The sequence below is a fragment of the Paroedura picta genome, chromosome 2 (genome assembly GCF_049243985.1).
Source record: "Paroedura picta isolate Pp20150507F chromosome 2, Ppicta_v3.0, whole genome shotgun sequence".
Lineage (NCBI taxonomy): Eukaryota > Metazoa > Chordata > Lepidosauria > Squamata > Gekkonidae > Paroedura > Paroedura picta.
The window spans coordinates 52,060,551-52,084,295 of NC_135370.1; the positions used below are offsets into that span (position 1 = coordinate 52,060,551).

Consider the following 23,745-nt stretch of genomic DNA (forward strand, 5'->3'; position numbering starts at 1 on the left):
CGCGGGCCCGCACACCTGCAGCACATCCTACAGTATAATGTCAGCTTTCAGTGCTTGTCTGTGCCAGGTTCTATCACAACCAGACACAGTGATGCTCTGAGAACATTTCGGACTCATGTAATGTGGCTTCTGTGTATGAAAGAAGCAGGCATTTACACTGGCATACAATGGAGGGCATTACTGCAACACTGGTTCCATTCTTTTCCAACGCCTACCTTCAGCGCTGCTCTGTTTTACTCAGTTTGAGGTTTTATTGTTACGGTATAATAGTCCTGTACATTTCTGAAATTCCCTTATTATTCAGCTTATTAATACAGCACTGGCTTGATTATCAGGCGACAGTTGTGAAGGATAAGATTCATCATGCAAGCTAAGTCAGAAGCTGGACAGATTCTCAATGCAAACAATGGTTTGAAGTGTTCAAAATGCCATGTGTATTGCTGCATAGATAGCAACAAGTATCTATGCATTTGTGTCTGCATGTGGACACGTACACACATATGCATATATCTGCACGGCTAGTTGCAGCTAAACCACGGGGAGGGGGGTGGCCGTTTTTAAATATATATATATATTTTGGAAGTTTTTGTGAGCCATTACCTCACGACATTTTCAGCTTCCCTTCTCCCTTCGTTCTCCCCCTCCCCCTTTTGTAAGTACCCCTGTTTCAAAATGTAAAACTTGGTCGGTTTGGAACGTTATTTGTTTTTAAAGGCACAGTAGAGGGAATAACTGTCTAGCAGCTAAATTCCCAGTAATCTGGCATGCTGAGAGTTAACAGACTTCTTCCCCTAAGGGAGATACACTGTATTTTGCTATCTGACATGTTGTCATATATAAAGAAATCAATTGGTAATTAAATGATGCACCTTGTGAAGATGACAAAAGGCATTTGGTTGCGAAAAGAGAACTGGGTTGTGAGGGGTTTGTAATGAAGGCCTAATGACTATTCATAAGAGATTTTCAGTCCGTTGATCCACTTGACTGGAAAGTTCTGCCCTGGAGAGTTAGTGCTGTCAGTTTCTCTCACCTCAGAAAGCCGCCGCAATCGACGGTGTAGAGTATGAGCGAGAAATTATCTAGTTTTTGCTTCAGGCCTGTCTTAGGTCACATGCAGAAGGCACACATCTGGCTTCCTGTAGGTGCAACCTCAGGACATAAACTTTGACTGATTTTTAAACTATAAATATGTAAGACTGACACTGAATAAGTTATCTTTTATTCACATTTTCATATATTTTATAGCACATCAAAAGGAATATACCATCCGGGCCGCACTCTGCTGCTCGTCTTTCGGTAATTGCATCCTATTTCCCCCGTTTTACAAACTGTAGGGGAAGTATCCATGAGTTGGATGCCAACCCTTTCTAATTTTTTTTTTGTCTCTTTGTGTAAAGTCAACTGACCAGCTACAAGTAATTTTGTACGGCCACTTTCGGAGACAGGCAGTGGAGGCAACGGAAGGAATAACTGGGCTATCTAGTTTCTCTTTGGTGTCCTGCTATAATTTTAGGGAAGTCTCGGGGCACTAGAATAGAAACTAATAGACACCCTGTGAGGCAGATGGGGTTGAGGGAGCTTCTGACAGGACTGCTCGGTCAGAATAGGGCTGTGATGAGCCCAAGGTCACCCAGCTGGCTGCATGTGGAGGAACAGGGAATCAAATTCTGCTTGCCAGATTAGGAGCCCCTGCTTTTAACCAATGCAACAAGGTGTTAGAACCTTGGCACGTTATTCCCTTGAAGATAGTCTTTGACTTCTCTTATAAATATTTTAGTTCACCTGAATAGCCTAGAAGCTAAGGAGAGTTGGCTGTAGTTAGTACTTAGATGGAAGACCACCAAGGAAGACCTGAGTTGCTATGCAGAGGAAAACAACGGAAAACGACCTCCGCTCATCTCTGTGAGGGGTCACTATGAGTCAATTGTGACCTGACAACACTTAATTATTATCTAGAGTTTCACCAAAAATTCACTATTGGGAGGAAAAGATTCCAGGGGAAATCTCTTAAACCCACAATTCTGCAGTTTGTTCATTTGTTGGATGTTAGACAACAGAGGTACATGCTCAGAGGAGAGCTAGTTAGGCCTAGTTCTTGCTGAGACGATAAGCCCCTGAATTGCACCACTTCGATCTTGCAGAGGGGAAGTTAAATATCTGAATTTCGCCACGAGGAAAGACATTTTTACATAATGAAAAATAGAGTGTTAGGGAACTTGTTGAAACTGGGATAGAAACCTCCCTGACATCTAGTTTTCTACTTGACACTAATACTTTTATATGGAGAATTTAATCACATTTTTTCTGCTGTTGGTATAACCCAGACAGAAATTTATTGCCTGAAGGCCTTACTATATGTTGCTTTGGGTCCTGCCCCCATCAGACACATGCCACAGGTTCCATGCCTTGTATTCAGTTTTGGGCATTTTGCAGTGACAACTGGGGCCACCTGGCAAATTACATTGAAATTAATATATATATATATATATATATATAACAATACTATTTTTGCGTTCTATGCATTCTATGTAAATTTTTGTTGCTCCATGTAGACCAAATTTTAAATCAAGGACCACCCCCCCCCCCGGTCAATAGTGTCCCGCTTTATCAATGTTAGAATCTGGTCACCTTAGCATATGGGACAAATTTACATTGGGAATATGCTGCTTTGGGAGAGAAGGCTGGAGCCTTCCCTCGTGCCTTTCCCAAAGAGTCCAGGGATCTGGTATTTGCCCTTTAATTATGTGTACTGATGGCAACAATTTCCACAGTGGATTTTTTCCCCCTTCTCTGCCTTTTTCAATGTTCTCCCCCTCCCCTCCAAGAAAAGAAAGAGGCTCCCTGCTTGGCTCCTCTCCCCCCCCTTCAAGAAAAGAAAGAAAGAGGCTTGCCTCCCCCTTCCGAACTACCCTAACCACTTTCCTTTTTCAATGGGGGGGGGGGAGAGGAAGATCCGAGTTCAAAGCGATCTGAATTCAACAGGATTGACAATGGAATAAACAAAGTAAGTGCAGACTCTGCCCTAGCCTTTGTGAATGGAACTGGTGCATTCACTTACACCTGCACACCCACAACATTTAGTGATACCTAAATCTAGGAACTGTAGGGGGTCAAACAGTGGCTAGTGATAACTGTGTAAATTGTACAGTGTTAAAAGTGATCAACCATTGATGATTATCTGACAGCAGTATTCATAGACTGCGTACATATTTGCTTTTGAAAAGAGATCTTATCTCATTAGAAAGCTCCCCTTATCATAGGCAACTGTGTTACTTCATCCCCCCCCCCATCCATGGACACTCTAAATCAATGTTTGCTCACCATATCTCTCTGCATACAACTATTAGATTTATGGTAGCTGCAAGAAAATTCTCTTGAACATCCCGGAACTAGTACAGTCAGGATTTTCAGTTATCATGTGAATCTGCCCTGTGAAACATGTCAGGCATATTGCTTGAGACAAACCTGAGAAGACAAAATGGCAGGGGTTTCCATCTGTCAATGGCAGAACCAGCTGAGTAATACAATACATTATGTATGTTGCAGAAGGCCTTGATGGTGTTTCCTACTTGTGTGTTGTGGTTACTGAATTTTACTGATGTGTTTGCTGGAGCTGACAAAGTGGACCAAATGAATGGACAAATGCCAAAAAACCAATTATGTTTATTAATGTACATTGATTACTTGTTTAGGGTATAAAACAAATTAAAAAATACATTAGTATTTAAACCTTTTTATAGCTGGCCTAATGACTGCTTGTAATATAGTGCCTAGTAAAGGACATTATACAATACTGGCTTTGTTGTCAAATTAGTTGACTTTGATTTACAGGGATGTCAGTATTGGAAGAAATTTTTATTTCTTTAAGTGATATCCTGTCTCAAGGCAGGAGTCAGCTTCTCTCAGTCACATTGAATAATGTCTTGCCATGGCAGCTCTCCTGTTGATTTTGATAGGATTGTTTCACCTGCAAAGTGTTACTGTTGTGTGTTAACACAAATAGATCCTGGCTCCAAATACACAGAGCAAAGATGTGGAACTGGTCACACACTCATTAAACCACAGATGTGAAACGGAAAATGACCCCTAATTCTCATGTGAATGCCTAGATCTGGTCATTCCTCTCACTATTATCATGCTTCCAAATTACTTCTGGACCATATACCAAAACCCGGGGGGGGGGAGTGTCCATAACTGTTCCAAGCAGCTTGCACATATTTACATATTTACATATTATTGTGTGCAGGAGTCAGTGCTCCCAAACGTCAAAATACATTCTAAATACACTAGGAAGTAAATCTTCTTGAATTGAACTCATGGTGACATCATCATGTACTTATTTGGGACTAGGCCGTATGACCTGTAATTTCCTGTATAAGTAAAATGATCCCTGATAGTCCCAGTTAATGATTCACAAAGGTCCAAAAACTGATGGGGGGGGCTCTCAAGGTACATGAAACATGTTCTTATGTGACAGAAATATTGTGTGAAACCCAAGGCATGCTACCTCCTTTTTATTTGTAGGAACTTCTCACACATTTACTTTAGCTCTAAAATTCCACTACACAACCACAGGAGTCTCCGGTCTGGGCAAGTCCTAACAGCCTACAGCTCGAATAACGTTTTTCCCCCTTTCTGGCTCTACTCTTCCCACACAGAAGGTGCAATACCCAAAGGACTGTTCTCAGAACCTCTCCATCGATTCCGTTTCAAGGGCTGATGTGACATTCCATCTTTGTAACACATCTGACAAAGTTAATGATGATTATCACTTCACAGTTGTTCTATCACTATGTGGCTCAAATGTGTTTTAATTCCACTCCCAAATTACTAAATAATATTTAATATATCTCCTTTAAGCCTATGCAAGGTGTTGGCATCATTTTTAAAAAGGGCTATAGTATAGCATGGAAGCTTCTGAGTAACAAAACAGAAATTGCTGATGCTCATAGGACATCATGCTAGCCTTTAGGCTGCTTGTTCACATTGCTGGACTGCAGTCTCAGCCATGTATGACATCATATTATTTTGTTCATTCTTTTATTTTATCCCATGTTTGTATCTTTCACCGTCTCTCTTTCCTCTCCATAAGTTCCATTGTACTTCAGTTTTCTTAGCAACAAAGTGTTGCATTTTTGTAGCACTGAACTCTACAAATACCATGGGAAATAACTTCTGTTTGAAACATTCCTTCCTGGTGTTTGTTGGGTGCTTTCTTACATGTACGTAGGTTAATTTTACAATTGAATTTCATTCTCAGGTAATGCCGAGTGTATGTTTCGTTAACTGACTCCTGTGCTAGTGTCCATATTGTGATTTTCAAACAATGGGAACCAAAAATCTATGCTAGTTTCAACCATTTTTGAAAAGCCACCCACTTGAAAATTGTATTGATATGTTACTCCTGTACAAATTATACTGATGTGTTACATCCCATTCACAGGAGGGTAGTATACAAATGTAATATTATGAATAATAATAATAATAATAATAATAATAATAATAATAATAATAATAATAGAGCAATCTCTATAGTGGCCCCATTCCTACTGGAAGTAATGGGGCAGGACAGTTCTTTAGTTAAAAATCATACAGAAGGGTCGATTCCCCTTAAATTATCTATTGAATGCCAGCTGTTCACAACTTCAGCTGTCTCGCTCGGGTTCTGTCGCCTAAAACGTCTCTAGCTTTCCCACAATGTCTTGTCTCTAAAGATGTCTCTTTGAAAGTTCCAGTCTCCATTGTGGACAGTCCCACTGAAGTGGAAGTAGCTTGTTGCAAAAGTATTTGCTTTAGGGTGGGGTGGGGGTGGGAGTTGAGTGGGAGGATGGAGGGGAGAACCGAAGGCAGAGGAATGTTTGGGCTATTCTTGTTCCTTGTCGGCACACTTGAGTTATATCATAATTTCCCATTTGCTGCACAACTTTATTCTATTTTTCTGCTCCTGAGTGATGTGGCTTGAAGTACTGACAATTGGTACTTCCGTCTCGCGTGAGCCCTATCACAGGCCACCTCTGGGAGATAAAGCTCCTTGTGCTTTTTCCTGGAGAGGGGGGAATGGGGTCACCGTCAAGAGCTTTCCTTTTCTCTGCTCTATTAAAACTGTATCCATTCTGGAGCTTTCTCTCCCTTTCCTGCAGTCGTTCTCTTTTATGAAAGGAAACTACGCTGGGATCATGCTTACTCGGCTATCAAAGCTCTCGCACTCAAAAGTTTCTCATTACTGGCTGAAATGAGCAATGGTCATCTCTGGATCATAATTAGAAGCCTGACTTTTCTGAGGGGGTGGAAGGGGGTATGGAAAGAAAAGCCATAAAATGAAACATCTCTCGTAGTTCCCTGAATTTTTTTTCCCATCTCAAAATGAAAAGTAACTAATTTCCATGGCTCCCGTGGTATTTAAATAAACCTGCCACCCTTATTTCCATAGATTAATGAACAGCAAAAAGATATATGACAAAGGTTTATGCTCACACTCTTTCCTGCCTTATTGGGGGCATTCTCTTTAATTATAACATAAGTGTGATTTAGTAGTTATTTTTGTAACCTGGCAGAGATACTGCTGCTGCAGACTTTGATTTCAGCAAATACCACTACATCAGTGTAACAACCGGTGACCTGTGCTAGCTATACTTCATAGCAATTAGAGTGATCTCAGTTGCTGTAGAAACTCAATACATTTGGAATTATCGATGTTTGTAGCAAATTTGTTTTGAAATCCACTGGCTGAGATGTTGCTTGTAGCACCTGGACAACGTTACAATTTTTGTGTGCTGACCCCTCTATACACTCACAGCCCATGTGGGTTTTTGCTTTTTCGCTGCTCCTGATTATGTGATCTTTTCGGGGAGTTTGTCATACACATGAATATGCAACTGTTCTGTTTTCTTTCAGAGGGCTTGTAAACGCTTTAAGCAGCAGAACAGTGTTTCCAATTGTTGCAGTGCTGAGTGGGTGGATAGGGGCTGGGGCTGCAGGCTTGTCCAGTGGTAGATAGAATAAAACTGACAATGATGCAATGGAGTTGGCATCTGGACAACTCTCTGGAATGAATGGTGTTGCTCCAGCAGTCCCTCCAGTGGCGGAAGGTCTTGGAATAGGCTAGCACGGGAAAGGGTGGTGGAAACTGATCTGTGCTATTACTCCGTGTATAAAAACCGAGCACTGGGGCCGTAGCACAGGTGGGGGAGGGTGCGTTCCTGTTTATTGATTTTTATTGCTTGCTCAAAACATATGCCTAATGCTTTTATACTGCAGGAGCTCAGGGAGTGTTCACCTCAGGTAATCCTCCTTGCTGTAGTCGTTCACAATGTACAGATAGCTTTGCAGGCTTACAAACAGGTCTCTGCCTTTCCAGTTCTCTTTTGGTGGGAGATGAAATAAACCTGCTATGCAAATATTTATTCTGGATTTTAAAATACTGTCCATCTCTTGCTCTGGAGATGGTCCCCTGGTCTAATGACTCCTCTTTCCAAGAAAATTAGTCGCACCAACTTATGCTATGTGTTGTCTCCGAGGCTGAAAGCAAATTAGGTTTCCAGTAAGTCAGTACATCATAAAAAGTAGCATGTTCTTAATGCAGATGACTTAAAAAAAATTATGGTTGGACATTTTTGGCAGACAGATTGTCTTTTACTCCATCAAAATGACAGTTTCTTTTGTAACTGCTACATTCATAATTAGAAGGAGAGAAGCAATCTGCCTGATTTAATATACTAAAGAAGTTTAGCGTCTTATGCTAGTAATTTCATTATTTTAAAATATGAATTAATTGTCTTAAAATAATATTGTTAGAAGTATAACTGGTAGGATTATGGAGCTAATTCTTTTTTAATCAAAGCCTTCCTATTAATACAATGCAGACTAAACTATCTTTTTTTTTTTTAAAGGTCCTCTGTCTGTCAGGTGTGAAGCTGTAGATTTCAGAGCAGAAATCAGGATAAAATGCAGTATAAGAATTCGGGTGGGGGGAAGAAGAATCCAGTTAGCAAACAGATGCTAAAAGTTTTATAGTTTATATATTTGTAACTCAATTAGAAGAAGAAGAGCTGTGTTTTCATACCCTGCTTTTTACTTCCCAAAGGAGTCCCAAAGTGGCTTACAAATACTTAGCTCCTCCTCTCCCTATAACTGGCACACCATAAGGGGGGGGGGAGGCTGAGAGAGCTCTCCCAGAATTGCTCTATGAGAACAGCCCTAAGACAACTGTGACTGGCCAAAGGTCACCCAGCTGGCTGCATGTGGAGGAGCAGGGAATCAAACCCAGCTCTACAGATTAGAGGCTGCTGCTCTTAACCCCGACCTGGCTCCCTGTATGATAGTGTGGTAGCTATTAGGATAGGGAGCCATCAACTGGAAGTTCCTGGTTAAAAAATAAAACAAAAATAGCTTGTTTAAAGGCCTCACAGCCTCATTTTCCCATTTGCCAGCCCAGAAACAAAGGAGAATATGGAGTCAGGGCAATTTCTTTGTACCTGTTACAGAAGAGCTTGGGAGCCAGGCTGACCATTCCTGCCATTCTTCCTCAGAACTCTGAGGAAGAATGGCAGGAATGGTCAACAGGCAGGAATGGCAGGAATGGCAGGAATGGCTCTCCAACAAAATCTTATTAACCTGGGTACTGGAGGCAGAATTTTGTTCAGTTGGTCCTGATGGTTTTTTAAATGATGACTTTACAAAGTAGTCCATTTTTGGTAACAGAGAATTTCTACTTGCCTTTGAACCTAAGAACTAAAACTCCTGTTTATTAGTTGCATTGTTTGATTTTATATTGTTTTTTTTCTGTAACCTGCTTTGGGTTCCCATTGGAGAAAAAAAGGGGAGCAAAAACGAAGCAATTAAATGAATGGTTAGGTTACAAAGCCCTTCATAATCAAGTATGAACAACAGTGAGGGTTTTTTAAATGTTTGTTCTGCAACAAGGCAAGGTATGTACAAACAAATGACCAAAACAGAGATAGTTCATTGTGTAATTTGGGTACCTTTAAGAAATCAGTGGATGTTTTGTACAGAACAACATATATAGATGTCCAGGACCAATAACATCTAACGGCCCAGATTGATAGACTTGCAGTTGTGACATCATTTTTTACACTGTCACCTGCTTTTCAACCATTGGGCCTCCTCATGGTTAGCAGTAAGTAAAAACCATAAAGGTGCATGATCATTAAAACTCTTGTACAATCCTTATCCATGGTTCCTCTATATATTTGTGAAACAGCCTGGTGGGTGGAACGTGTCCAGCTGTCCAAGTTTCACAAGTTGGAATAGGGCCAATCAGGATGCTCCCGCCCTTTGTCCCTGGACTCTAGCCTCTTTGTGCTCAGATGCCTCAGTGCCTGGAGCCAGCAGCAGGTAAGGGGAGAAGGCCCTGGGCAAAGGGTCGTGGTGGAGGGCCTGTTAACAAGGGCCTCTTGGCCTGCTAAGCAGGGCCTGCTAATGAGGGCCTCCCAGCCTGCTGACTGCCTGCTACAGAGCTTTGTCCTGGCCCTGCTAATGAGCTGGCCAGCCCTCGCCTGCCCCACTTGATCCGGCTGTGAGCTATGGCCCAAAGCCACCTTGAGCTGCCTGGCTGGGGGCTAGGGGAGGAAACCCTTTCAAGGCCCATTCTTAGGAACAGGCTTAGAAGCCAGTTCAATCATAAACCACCACATACTGTATAAAATAGGAGGAAACTTTTTTATTTTTGCCTCCTCATGCATTTAAAATGTTTCTGCCCCTGGATGTAGTGTGCTTGGGTGTAGTGAGGAGAGGAAGAGCAACAGGGATTTTGTACACAAGGTATAGAGGAGGAGGATAATATATTGTGAATTATGTAACTCCACTACTGTTCTCTTCCTTCTTCCATTTACTTTCACAGTCCTTAAATCTTGAGGATTCTTGTCAGTACTTACTAAGCTTTTATTTTGTGACATTAGACCAGTTACTCAAAATAGAGCTGTTCATAGATTTATTGTGAAGAAGAACAAGCTTAGCTGGTCTGTATTGTGGAGTATTGACTGGATAAAGCCTTGCTGAAAGGGGTATTGTTGATCTAGAGTAGCATTCGATAGGGTGAGATGATCCATATGGGTTCTGCCTTCCTTTAGTGTGGGAGATACTTCTTAGAACAAGATCTTGCAGATCACGATGCTCCATAGAAAATTGACTTTGAAAAGGGCTATAGACTCTGGATCAGTCAGCCTTGCTGAAACATATGAGTCGACATAAGTAACATATGGCAGTTCTTCTCAGGTTTTTAATCGAATATCAGATATACAGTCAGAAATAACAAAAAGTTCCTGTAATTGTATTTTATCAGTTTGCCAGAGACTGTGATGTTTGGAAGTTTGCATTTTCCTGGCTATAAAATGCAATATGCTAGAGACTATTTGAGCCTGGTAATATGCCCTGGTGAAGATATGCCAAGGAGCTTCCCCTACCTTTAGTGGCTCTTTCTCCAATGAAAGTTTGCAGAGGTCTCCTTCACCTGGATGAAGGTTCCAAACTTTGTTTATAGGAATGGTAGGGCAGGCTCTACCCCACTGTGTTTAAAATTTGAAGCTATAACATATATTTCTATTTGACCTCTTGTTATTTCTCTCTAAGTAATTGTCAGTTACTTAGCAGTAGTTCAAATGTTATAGGGAAAGCAGTCTGATCCTGTGCAGGATTCAGTCTAACAAAGTTCACTGAAATAATATAATCATGTTTACATCGGATAGGATCAGGCCGGTCCTCACTCAAAGGTCTCACTCAAAACTGTTGTGTTCCCCTCATTATTCACTCTGCAATGGAAGCAGGGGGAACATACAGTGTGGCTCACTCTTACTTTCCTTGCTTCTGTACAAAAATTGAAGTGACAAAGGAGAAGATACAGACTGTTTAGCTACTAGATTTCTCTCATTGGAGTGGATCTGCACTCTATGGGTCACAGGAAAGGGCCCTCATTGTCCAGATGTTGCTCGGCCCTTGCTTGTGGGGAATATTCACAACTAATTATCCTCTGTTTCTGAAGTATGCAATTAGGAATAGCATATAAAAGGGTTGAGAGATGGGCCCACAGAGTACAAATGTATTTGGTAAACTGCAGCAACCATGATGATTCACCATTCATCTCCATTGGCTGTGTTGACAGGCAGACAACTCTGCTATGAAAGCCCTAAGTCTGTGCAATGTTGCATGTACAGTTTCAATGTTTGCATATGGTATGACCAAAGACCAAATGTGCTTCAATTCACATTAAATACAATTAAACGTATTATAGTTACATTTCAAAGGCTCTTTTACACATAGAACCTTTTTTATACCTATCTGTTCAAGGTGAAGGCTCAATCCTGAGTTGTATTTAACGTGTTTCATATATTTTTGGACTTATTTTATAGTGGTAGTTCTTGAAAACTTTGATTTTTAATTGTGAGCGCCACGACTGGAATTATTATTATATATTGTTGGGAGTTTCACCATTCCCTGATTATTTAATATTTTTAAAATGTTACTTTTTTGAAAATTCTTATAATTTTTAATTTCAGAATTCTTATGTCACCAACCAGGTCTTATTGTAATATTATAATAATGTCTCATATGTTTGATGAAGACCCTCTGGGTTGAAACACATTTAGTCTATCGTCATACCATGTGCAACCATTGAGACTGTATGTGCAATATTGTACAGACTGATTCTTCAGTGTTAATGTTGTATTTAATCTTCTTAATGTGCACTTTACAATAAATATTTGTTTTTCAATTTTAATCTGTTGCTTTTTTATTTATATTTATTTATATAATTTAACCTTCAGGTTCCTGAGCTATTGCATACCACTTAGACAAGACTCTATATTCTACTTTTAGCCAAATGTAACATCTTAATTTTTTTTTAATGGATAGACTGGCAGGTGTATTTAAACCATGGCTGGTTGCCCTATAATGGCTGGCAGAAAACTTTTTAAAAAGCTGAATGTGTTAGCTGCATTAAGAAGGCAAGGAAACCAGGCAGGATTTCCAGGGCTTCCTCCACAAAGAATTAGAAGAAGAATTGGTTTTTATACCTGCTTGTAACTATCTAAAGGAGTCTCAAAGTGGCTTACAATCCCCTTCCCTTCCTCTAATGACAACAGATACATGACAGCAGTAGGTGAGACTGAAAGAGCTCTGTGAGAACAGCTCCAGCAGGACTGTGACTAGCTCAAGATCACCAAGTAGGGAATCAAACTTGGATCTCCAGATTAGAGGCTGCTGCTCTTTACCACTACATCAAGCTGGAATCACTGTGGGATTTCTTTCCACCAGTGCTATGATTTTTGGGAAAATATGCTGGCAGAATTCCAAGTAGTGAGTGGAGAAAGGGGTATTGTTATTGTCTTCTGTAACATAACATACTCTCCAGAATATCGTATGGGGAAATTACCAAATTCTAAGAGACTTCTGAGTGAGAGGGATAACAAACAAGAACTCCAACTATGTATACCAGGTTATTCCTGACAGAATAACCCAAGGCCAAATTGGAAATAAAATGATCTTTATTGGAAAAATAGAATTTAAAAGCCTAACATACTTGCACACAATTTAAGATAACACAAACATACAAGAGGAAAGTAAAGAGTTGAAATGGTACAATAGGAGGTATAAGATTTGGGTCAGAAAAAGACTTATAGCTACCTTCCACAATGTGAAGAAGTCCAAAGAAAGATAGACAGCAAGATGTCCTGCATGCATGCTGGGTGCCTGGTTTGGATGCAGGAATGACAGACACAAGACTATGCCCAAGTCTGTCTGTTTAAATACCACATTTCATGATTGGAGGCTGAGGCTCCGCAGCTAGCCCCTAAAACAAAATGTGTTTACTGGAATGAGGCAAATGTATGTAGACCAGGCTCTGTCATTGTTGAGACAAAAGCCTTGATTGAGTTACTAGTTGTTCCCAGGTCAGGGAGGACATCAATGATTGCTTCAGGATGAACCCTAATGGTTTTCTCAAGTGAAGACAAAAGAGAGACTAGTAAGGATGACCATGGCTTGACTCTCTGGTAATTAAGGAAGGCAAATGGCTGAGATAGGGAAAGAATGACTACATGTATGAGAAAAATACTTCAGGCTAATAAGGAAAAGAGCAAACTCCTGGGTGCTATTACCCTATTAATAGGCCTTAATAAAATAGGAGGAGGGAAATGTCAGTGGAAGAGGTCCCTCCTGGAAACAATAATGCTACCCTACATACTCCAGAGTCTTCCTGGAATGATGTGGCATCCAGCTAGAGAATGTACATTTTGTTTGCTGCATGAGCGCAAACAAGGCTGTGTCAACTTTCCCAGTGAAACTGACATGACTTGGTCCATTTCTGGTCAAGGGATGCTTTACTGACAAGATGCAGGCAATGTTGTCCAATGGGTGGTTTGCAAGCAAATTCCACCTTTGATCTGGACACTAATACTTCTGGACCAAATTTTCTCTCAAGGGTCTGACTGAAAATGTTCTCACATGTATTATCTCCATTCTAGTGTATTGTGTGAGTGAAACAAAGGCACATCCCAAACCTCATTCCAAGCCATCTCCTCAAACCCACCTCAGCCAAATATTCATATTCAGTAAATGGTTTACCGGAAGACACATTGAATAAGCAATTTTAATGTTCATGACAAGTTACAGGTGTCTGGTTGTTTCTTGTCAAATGGTGATTCACTTTCCATTTTATGGCCTCTCCTTTCAGTTTTCTCCTTTGGCCTCCTTGCTCTATTTTTCTTTTCTCTCTTCCTCATGTCCCTCCCCCTTGCACTCTCTCCCGTGTTCTCAGGGGATTTATTTGTATGTTTTATTTTCACTAAAATACTTCAGGCTGTAAGCTTTGCTCTAAGCCCACTGCATGGGCTTCAGCTGCAGTCCCACACTCTTTTACAAGCATGTCATTACAGATCTGCAAGTGAGAAGGCAAATTCTCCCTACGGCATGTTTCGAAGCCTGACATAAGGCCAATAGGACAGTGAGTCAGAGGACCATTTTTACCTACCTTCTAAGCATGCAAAATTTCTGAGTGTTGTTTAATAGTTCTGTCGTGACCACAGCTGATGTCCTATATGCCAAATAATCCTTCAGTCTGAGTACGTTCCTTTCAGTTCACATTGGTTTTAAAGCTCTAATTTATGTTTTTTTATGACATATATGTTTCTGTAAGCTCAGAAGGTAACTGCTGGCAGTGCACAGTTTCACACAGCTTCCTCAGTGACCCTTAACATCTGCCTAAACCTAAAGCATATACTGCCCAGCTAGGACTAGGATGAAAGGAGAGAGTGCTATTTTTACTATGATTTAAGGAAAACATGTTTATTGTAATACTAGGCCCATCAGCTTTTTAATGTTTAAATGTCAGTTTCTGTTGGCTGTCTGCTTGGTCATTTCTCCTCCAGTCAGTTTCTCTTGCATGGGAAAATATCTGTGGCTTGCTCTTTTGTCACTCTTTCATATTCTTCTTGGTGTCTTAGAATTTTGAACTCTTCTTCCTTTGTCTCCAAAAAGGAAACTGCTGAAAGCATTTCCACCCTGATGTTTAAATTATTTAAGTTGCAGGAACCAGACCTTTTCCCTCCTGAGTAGTTGTGGGTTTTAAAGGCTAAAATTGCTTCATCATGCCACAATGAAAGTATGCATACATTATTTAGTTAAACCTAAGGAAAAAAATACTGTGTTTCCTAGTAATCTTATGAAGGTAGATACTTACAGTTCAGAATTGATGTTTCCTCATCTGTGAGGTAATATTATGAGTTATCTGCTCAGTTTTGTTACATGACTAGCAATCCTGAAGGTTTCTACAAATTGTCCTTTACTTAAACAACCACACCAAAAAATGGTATAGTAGAATCGGTAAGCATCACATCAGTATTTCACAAGAGAGATCCTCTACAAGGAACAGGTAAACATACTGTGGCAACTGCTCCTGATGCCATAGCAAAGGTTGTGTCAGCACTTTCATTATGTTCTCTGTTTATAAGGAATTTATAGCTCAACTGTAAAAATACAGAAGGAGCAATTTTTTAAGACCTACTTTGAGCTGACATTTTTTATTAACCCTGGGTCAGAGAACCATACTCTTACTCGAACTAAATAGTATCTTTTCCCCAGATATGGTCAGCAGGAAGTTGGGGACGTAAATATTACACAGGTTCTTAATTAACCCCTCACTATTTGGTAGTTTTGTTTTACCTCCCATCTTCTTTTTCACACTTTGTTTTGATGTTTTCATATTTAAAGATCCACCTACTTTCAATCTAAGGAAGTGTAGTGACAGAAAGCTGCCTCCATGACGCCTTTGGATCAACTGGCCAGATGTGGTTAGTTGTTTACCGCACAATAAGTTTTCTTGCAGCTGGTATTGGTTATTTGTGTTTATAAGGGTTTGGATCAGTGTGATGGGTTACTTCCAGGCAGTATATATGTTCTAAGTATGAGGATAAAAGAAAAGGAAGATGAGAACAATTGAGGGGTGACCTGATAGAAGTATATGATGGAAGTACTGTTCTCGCTTTCTCACAATACAAAAACTCATGGGCTCTCAATGAAATGAAAGAAACCATTGAGCAGTAAGATTAGAACAGATAAAAGGAAATACTTCTTCATCCAAAGAGAACACTTGGAATTCACTGCCACAAGAAGTGGTAGCAGCTACAAGCACAGAGAGCTTCAAGAGGGCACTGGATAAGCCTATGGATTAGAGGTCTATCAGTGGCTATTAGCCATAAGGTATAGATGGAACCCGATGTCGGAAACAATAATGTTCTGTATTCTTGGTGCTTGGGGGGCAACAGTGGGTGGGCTTCTGGAGTTCTGGCCCTGCTGCTGATGGCATCTTGATGGCATCTGGGTTTTGGTCACAGTATGACATGGTATGTTGGACTGGATGGGCCATTGGCCTGGTCCAATATGGTTTCTATTACGTTCATAACCTTGTGAAGGTGATTTTTAGGAGATTTAAAAAAACAAACAAACATATGGGTTGAGTGCATGCAAGAATTATTACTCCTGTCTCCCCCACTAGTCATTTTGATTCTAGGAAAGTTGATTCCATTTCTCACTGTGAACATGGAATGAATATAAGTATTAAGAGCTAGTGTAGTGTGCAAGTCAGCACTGTATAGTGGTTAGAGTGGCAGACTATGTCCCCCTCAGTATTTCCCCCCAGCCTCTTAGTCCTGCTCCCTAGCAATGTCCTTTCTATTCCTTGACAGCTTTGATCACACACTGCAACACATGTGTGTACTCACCACATCCATGCAGCCTCCTGCCTTTCCTCCTTGGCACCAGTTGCTTGTGGGCTGAATAAGAGCCCTGGATGGGCCAGTTCTGACAATGGGCCAAATTCTCATCGTATATGATATTCTGAACTCCTTGGAGGAAGAACAAGGTAAATTTGTACCTAGTAAATAAATCTGGGCATGTCAGAGTCTACCAATTTTCAATGAGCAGGCATGATCTAGATTCTCCTTCCAAAATTCAACATTTAAAGCAATGAGCATACTCTCAATATAGTTTCTAATAGAGGTCATGAAAGTTCAGCCAACAACTTAGGCACAGGGCAGAATCTTGTAAACTTTTTTTGCCCGAACTTGCCTGTTTTTCATTATAAGTTGAATTTTGCCAATGCTATGGATGGAGCACAACTTGGTATAGAGCATAATGCTCGCCCACTGTCAAGCAACAAAATCTCTGAAGCTTACTAAGAATTTGGAGGCTACATTTATATAACTCCAAATGATATAATGCTATGTGGAACTGCCTACTGAAAACCTTGCTGTAGGAAATATCATTTAGAGCAGCGGTCTCCAACCCCCGGTCTGTGGACCGGTACTGGTTCGTAGATCAGTTGGTACCGGGCTGCAGCATCCTCCTCCCCGGCTGCTGCCTCGGGGGCTGCCCTGCCACTCTGCCGCTGGCTCACCTTTAGTGCTCTCCAGTGGCCGCCATGGCTGGGGCTCCCCCTTGGCTTGGCACTGCGCAGCTGCTGCTGGCAGCGCCCCCCAGCAGGCAGCGGGACGTCAGGGGTGCCAGCGGGAAAGCAAGTGGAGCAGGGGCTCAGGCGCCGGCATCCCTCGGCAAAAGACTACCCCCCCCCGGGCCTCAGTAAAATTGTCAAGTGTTGACCTGTCCCCAGTGATAAAAAGGTTGGGGACTACTGCTTTAGAGATTAGAAATTGTACAAGAGTGTCCCAACATGTTGTCTTAAATCTGAACACCTTCAATTTGTTTCTTTTCATGTTTGTTTTCCTGCTGTATATGCGTGTGTGTAGTCAGTTGTGAACTTTAAACACCTTTGTAGCAAAGAGGAATAATTAAAATTATAAAACAGGGTTAAGCAATGGTCAATATAGCACTGTATCAGAGCTCAGCTCAGCTTCAAAACACAGCAGAACATGCAGTAGCTATGTCCAGCTTGTGGGTCAATCACCCCTGTTATATTAAGACTTAAGTTTGAAGAGTGGTGGAGGAATGAACTGTGAAATGCATCCACTACCACCGCTTTGAAGCTTTAATAGGACAGTCAATCCTAACAATTCCAGACTGAGGAAACAAGGTAGGGAAATATAGCACAGAAGCAGATCTTTTCACAGCTTTCATCAGCAAACTTTTGTGTTCCAACTTGGTGAAAGAATCATAGCCATATGGCAAGCATCTGTTAAGGGGCAGGGGTTGGGACGTACAATTTTATCTTTGGATTTTGTTGGGGATATGTTAACTATTATTGTGAGCTGCCTTGAAATGAGAAGAAAAGTGGGATATAAATGTTTACATAAATAAATAATAAATTGATAAATATTACAGATACTATGATACAAAGCCCTTCTTCAGCTTGTTAAAGATTGGTGCAGGTTTATGCCAGTGTCTGCTGCTATCGTGGGACAAAAGGGGTATCTCTGTCCAGCTTTATGCTTCCATAGAGGCATGAGTACATTATTTCATTGGGCTGCACTAGGAGTGGAGGATTTGGGTCATGGTGCCATTGAAAGAACATAATATTCTAGGCTGTTGAGTAGGAATACCATATTATAGAACTGAGCAGAAACAAATGAGTCAGGTTAGTAATGCTCATTTTGTTTCCACTTGTTGATTGGTTTCTTATCCTGTCAATCAACCAAGCCAAGGCCTACAAATATTGCACAGGTTCAGAGGATGCTGACTCATCTACCACCTTCTGTGTCAATCCAGAGGTACACTTATCACATGCCTTCTTTAGTGATTACTAATGTAGGAAGGTCAGAATCTTAACCTATCTTGAAGCTGGAAAGAGAAGACCATTTTAGCCCCATGAAAGCAGCAGATACTGGCACAAAACTGCATTAATTTTTTTTCTCATTTTGTTTTTAATCCAGTTATGCAGATGAGTTGCATTTAGCTGGGCTTCAGTTCTGTAGACTGTTGGTTCAATTAACAGGGCCAAATGGAGATACTTCTATGCAGCTACAAGGTAGGAATCTCCATATTTTTGTTTAAGAGCTATTTCTTCCTCTTTTTCTTGCCAAGTTGCTAAATGTGTGCTGCAAGATTCCTTGTCTTTCCACATCCTTATCATTTAAATACTGCTTTCATACTGGTGGCTTATACGGAGCCCATGAAATATTATCAGTGTTGGTTTGGCCTAGCGGATAGAGAGACCATGTATTCTCTTCCAAGGTTTTGTTGTTGTTTTTAAGTCCCCAGAATGTCCATTAAATGAACATTATTCTCCAAGCTATTTTTTGCTTTCAAAACTAAAGAGAAATAAGCAGAAGTACAATGAGTCTCAATAACTTTCTTTAAGGTGTTTTTATGTTAGATACATTTTGGGAAAGCTTATATGACATCCAGGGTACTGTTGTCAAATACAGTTGGTTCGTTTCATTGTCATCCTAACCAGAGCTACAGCCCGCTAATTTCAATGAATTTAGAAGAGCATAACTCAGTTTGGGATGCCACTGCTTATTTTTATGGTGTTAGTAAAATTATATGCCTTGGTACGAGAAGGCTGAGGCTAAAACACAAACTGTAAAGGAAGCATTGGGGAATAATACTTAATTCAAGCTCAGCTCTAGGCTTATTTTTTTTAAACAGGCATGGTGATTTTTATATTTTTGCCCATACAAAACATGTTCATGATGGTAACCGTACTGCAATTTGCTCAGAAAAGTCCGTTAGCACAATAATACTGTAAGCTTGTATTTCTGATAAACTGGTTCACCCAATTATAAACATGCGCAGGCCCGACCGATAACAATATGCAAGCCTATGCAGTGTCTTCGTGGACTGGGATTCCAGCTCAGTTTAGGGTCTTGTGGCCCTGAACAGCAGAAGAAATAAAGTAGAGTGTTGACAGGCAGTTTTCTGTAAGCACGAATCTAATTTCCTTGCTTAGCCTGTATCACCAACTGAAAACTACCATTTTGCATTATTAGAAAGAATTGTACAATACGTAACCATAATATAAAGAGACCTAGCTGCATAAAGCTGTTTGCTGAAATATTGTTTTCAAAATACAGAGAGTCATTTCGCACTTTAACTTACACCTTTTCATTACCTGCTAATAAAACTCGAATGAATAGATTTGCCTAAACTTGTTTTGCTAATAGTGTTAGCCTCCTGGGTAAGGCAAGCCTTCAGAGATAAACACACTACGTTATAACTGCCTTTATTCTTTTTCTTTCCTCTTTTTTATTAAAAAAGCTCATCTAATGATAAGACATTGAGCTCCCACCCTTCCAATACACACTCGTTCACCAGGTCTTTCCCCCCCTCTTCTGTTCTCCCCCTCCCAGTGCTATAAGCATCCCTGTACCATAGATAACAGAGTTAAGTATAGAAAATGCATTGTAACTCAGCTCCCTGCTTCTCTCCTGCCATGTGAATTATAAATCTTACAAACAGGGGTGATACATCATTTTTTTTTATTAAACTTATAACATGACTGCCGCACAAATAGTGTTTATATAGAACGATATACTGCACGGCAAAAGAATATAAATTTCATTCTGAAACTTCACACAAGGTAAAAGTTCATCAATTATGGATTTATATATAGCATTTTAATTGAGGGCTTTGGAATTGCATGTTCTTCCTCAAGGTATCAAAGAGCAAATATCTGTTGTGCAGTTATAAAATCAGCTCTAATTTTTGTACTATGAAGAAACAGATAATCAGCCTGTAAATTTTACCCACATTACTCTCTCTGTACGTGAAGCCATAAATTCAAAACAGTATGCAGGTTGGTGAAAATTGAGGTCTAGGCAGCAAAGCATGTCCATAAACTTTTTTTCAGGTTATTGGAATAGAACAAATCAAAAGCTGTTCCTGGTTGTATGATATTCTCTTTTGATAGACCAGACTGCTTGTTGTTAGCAATCCAAGTGCAGAGGTTAGTCAGAGCAGAATGTAATTTCTAGCAATCTGACAGACCTGAGGATTGAAGCGGCAGGTTTTCCCTTCCGATTTCAGGGAATTGCTTCTTACTGTGACAAATGATTAGCTGTTATCTCTGACTGAATTTGATTTCTACAAGCAGCTGAGTCAGGTAACTTTGCAGTATTTGAGGGCTGGTGATTTTTTTTTTTTACAGTAAATGAAATCGTCTCTCACCCATTCCCCTCCTCCGAAGTCACATGTTTCCCAAATGAAATCTTTCCTGTTGGGAAAGGTGAACAACTATCTCTCTCCCCCCCCCCCACCTTTGGTTAACCAGAGGAAGATTTACCAGTTTATCTCTCCTTGTGGTTGATTGGATGGATCTGGGTGGGGGTGGCGATGGATGTTGACATCTACATTCGACTAGAATCACAGGGGAATTCCTGCAACATGGCATTATGGGAAGGAGGAGGAAGAGGGGAATCACAGCTCCCAGTGCCGAGTAAAATCCATGGAAGAAACTACCCAGAGTGATGTGGCATAAACTGAAATTAGTAAATTTGTTTTTGCATTGTTTCTACAAGAGAGATTGAATTGTAATATTAATTTGATGAAACTCATTAAATATGCAACTCATCTTCCTGCAGAGAACCCATTGGAAGTTTTCTGCATCACTTAACCTCACATTAAAGGTTCAAGCGTTGCTGGGCACTTTTGAGGGTGGTGATAATAACAGGGAGACTAATACCTGTGTTATTATCCCCCTGTGGGGGATGGGGGAGGACAATTTTCTATCCAAAATCTTGGTTACTAGGTACTCTTGGGGTTTCAGTTCTTTCATAATCTTATGCAAGAGAGTGGGAGATAACGAATTTCTTCACTGATGCTAAGTGCTTTGTGAACAGTTGGAGTGCCATTGCTTGCACTGAGTAGAACCCAGTGGACCGGATCCTTCTGGACTGCTTATGGTTGTGGAAAGTGTTGTCAAGTCCCAGCCAACTTATGCTGACCCCACAGGGTTTTCAAGGCAAGAGAAATTCAGCAGTGGTTCACCATTGCCTGCCACTGTGAAGTGACTCCGGACTTCCTCGGTCCTCTCCCATCCAAATACTGACCAGGGCTGACCTCACTTAGCTTCTGAAAAGCTTAAGAAATTCTCATTAGCCTGAAACATAAGAGCTAAAGTCTGTGCATGTACTGGTTTTCTGTTGACATTAAAGTTTAAGTTATCAAAATGGAGATGATATGGACCAAGTTGAGGGCAGAATGATTGAATTGCACCCACAGATCTGTGGAAGACTGAGTGAAGCTTACTCATAGATAAAGGATGAGAATGTCTCAAAGTATTTTCTTTTAAAGATAAAGGTCAGAGGTAGTTTTGAGTTAAGAGCTGAACAAAGTAGAAAAGCCTTCAGAGATATTTTTTTTTAAGCAAGGCAAAACATATGTACCGCTAGGCTGTTGTTGGACAGAGCATTAAACAGGTTGAGGGAAGTATAGTATAGATATTTGAAGAATTGAAGCAATTAATCGGCTTAGAAACGTTTTACAGACAAGTTCCCACACAACTTAGATGGTTTCTGAAGGATGAAAAGATAAAAGTGGTAGATGAGATATAAGTGGATTTGAGGGGATCTCTTTTCCCACCCTCATCAAGAAAAATAAAGTTTGAGACACGTCAGAGAAAACTGAACCATCTAAAACCAACCCTGTGAAGAAAGACACATGAAAGCCTGTTGTTCAAAGGCAGACAAAGGAAAACAGCAAACTTCAGCCAAGACTGCCAGATTAGCTAAAAGGAATGAAGCAGTCACAGAACCCCCACCAGGCCCTGTACTAGCCCAAACAGAAAGACCAGCTAGCGTCTTACAAGTCTGGAAAATGAAAATTTAAACAGGGAATTTTTTGGAGTCTGTAGACATAATGAATAAGTAGTAGGCTGGAGAAATACAGGGGCAGGAGTCAGTTTAATAAAGCCTAACTTTAAAAAGAAAGAACAATACTTACCAGGAAGAGCAAACAGGATTAAGGGGGTCAGTGGCTCAGAGTCTGAAGTGAACTTGGCAGTATTCCCAATTAAATATAAAAGATTCCTGGACAAATGGATCATGAGAGTGTGGGGAGAATTGGACGTTCCAATTTTATTGGGCAATGACTTGGCCTCACAAGCTAAAATAATAGTAGTAAAGTAGTGACCAGGTGTAGGCCTCAGAATCAGGCTTCAGTGAAGCAGACTAGGCCTTAAGCTCAAGAAGTTGCCATGGAAACCAATTGTAGCAACCTAGAAGAGACCAGGATGATAGATACAGGCAGCGTATTCCAGGGAATCTGCTGCAGACTTTCTTAATGAGCAAAGGCAAGATGAAACTTTGCAAGATTTGTGGCAAAGAGCTGAAAATTCTCAGGAAGTAACAACTGAACATCCTTGTCTGTTCAACATCCTAGACCAGAGATTGTATCTAAGAGGCATAAATATGTTGCTATCTGGGAAAAGCACAAACAGATAGGAATCCCCAGAAAATACAGGATGCAACTTTTACAGCTGGCCCATGAAACACCTATGTCAGGGCATTTAGGGATCACAACGCTAAAGATTGGTTGCAAGCAAGATTCTGGGAAAAGACATCAGGGCATTTTGCAAGGCATATGAAACATGTCAACTAGTAAGCAAGGCACAGGAGAAAACAAAAGGACTCTTAAAATGATTCCATTTGTGCCTGAAGCATTCTCTACCATCAAAGTGGTAATTGTAACTCTAATTGCCAGAGGAACTCAGTGGGGGAATAAATATACTTTGACTGTAGTGGACTATGCAACAAAGTTCCCCCGAACATCTGAGGAACATAGAAGTGAATATCGTAGTGGAAGCCCTACTGATGGTGTTCACTAGGCTAGGTTTTCCACAGGAGATGGTCACAAATTTGGGAACCACATTCATGTCCCAAGTAGTGACAGAAACACTGCAGGCTTGTGGAATCAAACACCTCACCACCACAGCCTACCACTCCCAAGCAAATAATCTAAATAAGAAATTCAACTGCACCTTACAAAATATCCTGAAGATGTATGCTGTGAAACATTATAATGACTGGGATCAGCAACTTCAATATCTTGGTTATTATGAAGTGCCACAGGTGCCACAGGAGGGTTTTGTTTTTCATCCCTCTCAACTGCTGTTCAGACATCAGACAAGAAAGCCTATGGACATCCTTAAAGAAGCATGGACAGTATGAGAGAACATCAAAAGCAATGATGTATTCAGGAAAACCTGCAAGATCTGAGAAGGGCTGCAGCAGACAATATATAAAGAGCCTAGGAAAAAATAGGCTTGGTATGATGCCAAAGAGAGGGAAAAGGTCTTCAAGTCAGGAGACCCTCATTTTGAAGCCTCAGAAACTGAAAGCCTCCAGT

General features: G+C 40.6%; 1 protein-coding gene and 1 long non-coding RNA gene across 10 annotated transcripts in view; one reads left to right on the plus strand and one right to left on the minus strand.

The window, feature by feature from the left end:
• The window catches only part of ZEB2 (zinc finger E-box binding homeobox 2), a 184,064-nt gene that overhangs the window by 66,024 nt on the left and 94,295 nt on the right, over positions 1 to 23,745 (plus strand). The window contains exon 2 of one of the 8 annotated variants that reach the window (XM_077320131.1): positions 18,333 to 18,427. The exons of 6 other annotated variants lie outside the window; for them this stretch is intronic. In XM_077320131.1, the coding sequence (XP_077176246.1) occupies positions 18,415 to 18,427 (13 nt within the window). In that variant the 5' untranslated portion in view covers positions 18,333 to 18,414. Of the gene's footprint in view, positions 1 to 16,299; positions 16,370 to 18,332; positions 18,428 to 23,745 lie in introns of those variants that run through there. One more of the 8 variants, XM_077320128.1, reaches the window with a different exon arrangement.
• On the minus strand, positions 8,830 to 22,619 carry LOC143829371 (uncharacterized). 2 transcript variants are annotated; one of them, XR_013228104.1, is made up of 4 exons: positions 22,043 to 22,278; positions 20,684 to 20,911; positions 16,230 to 16,352; positions 8,830 to 10,186 (listed from the first exon to the last, which is right to left on the minus strand). It is a non-coding gene; the product is annotated as an uncharacterized LOC143829371 (long non-coding RNA). The 2 variants fall into 2 exon arrangements; XR_013228105.1 differs by lacking the exons at positions 20,684 to 20,911; positions 22,043 to 22,278 and adding an exon at positions 22,342 to 22,619.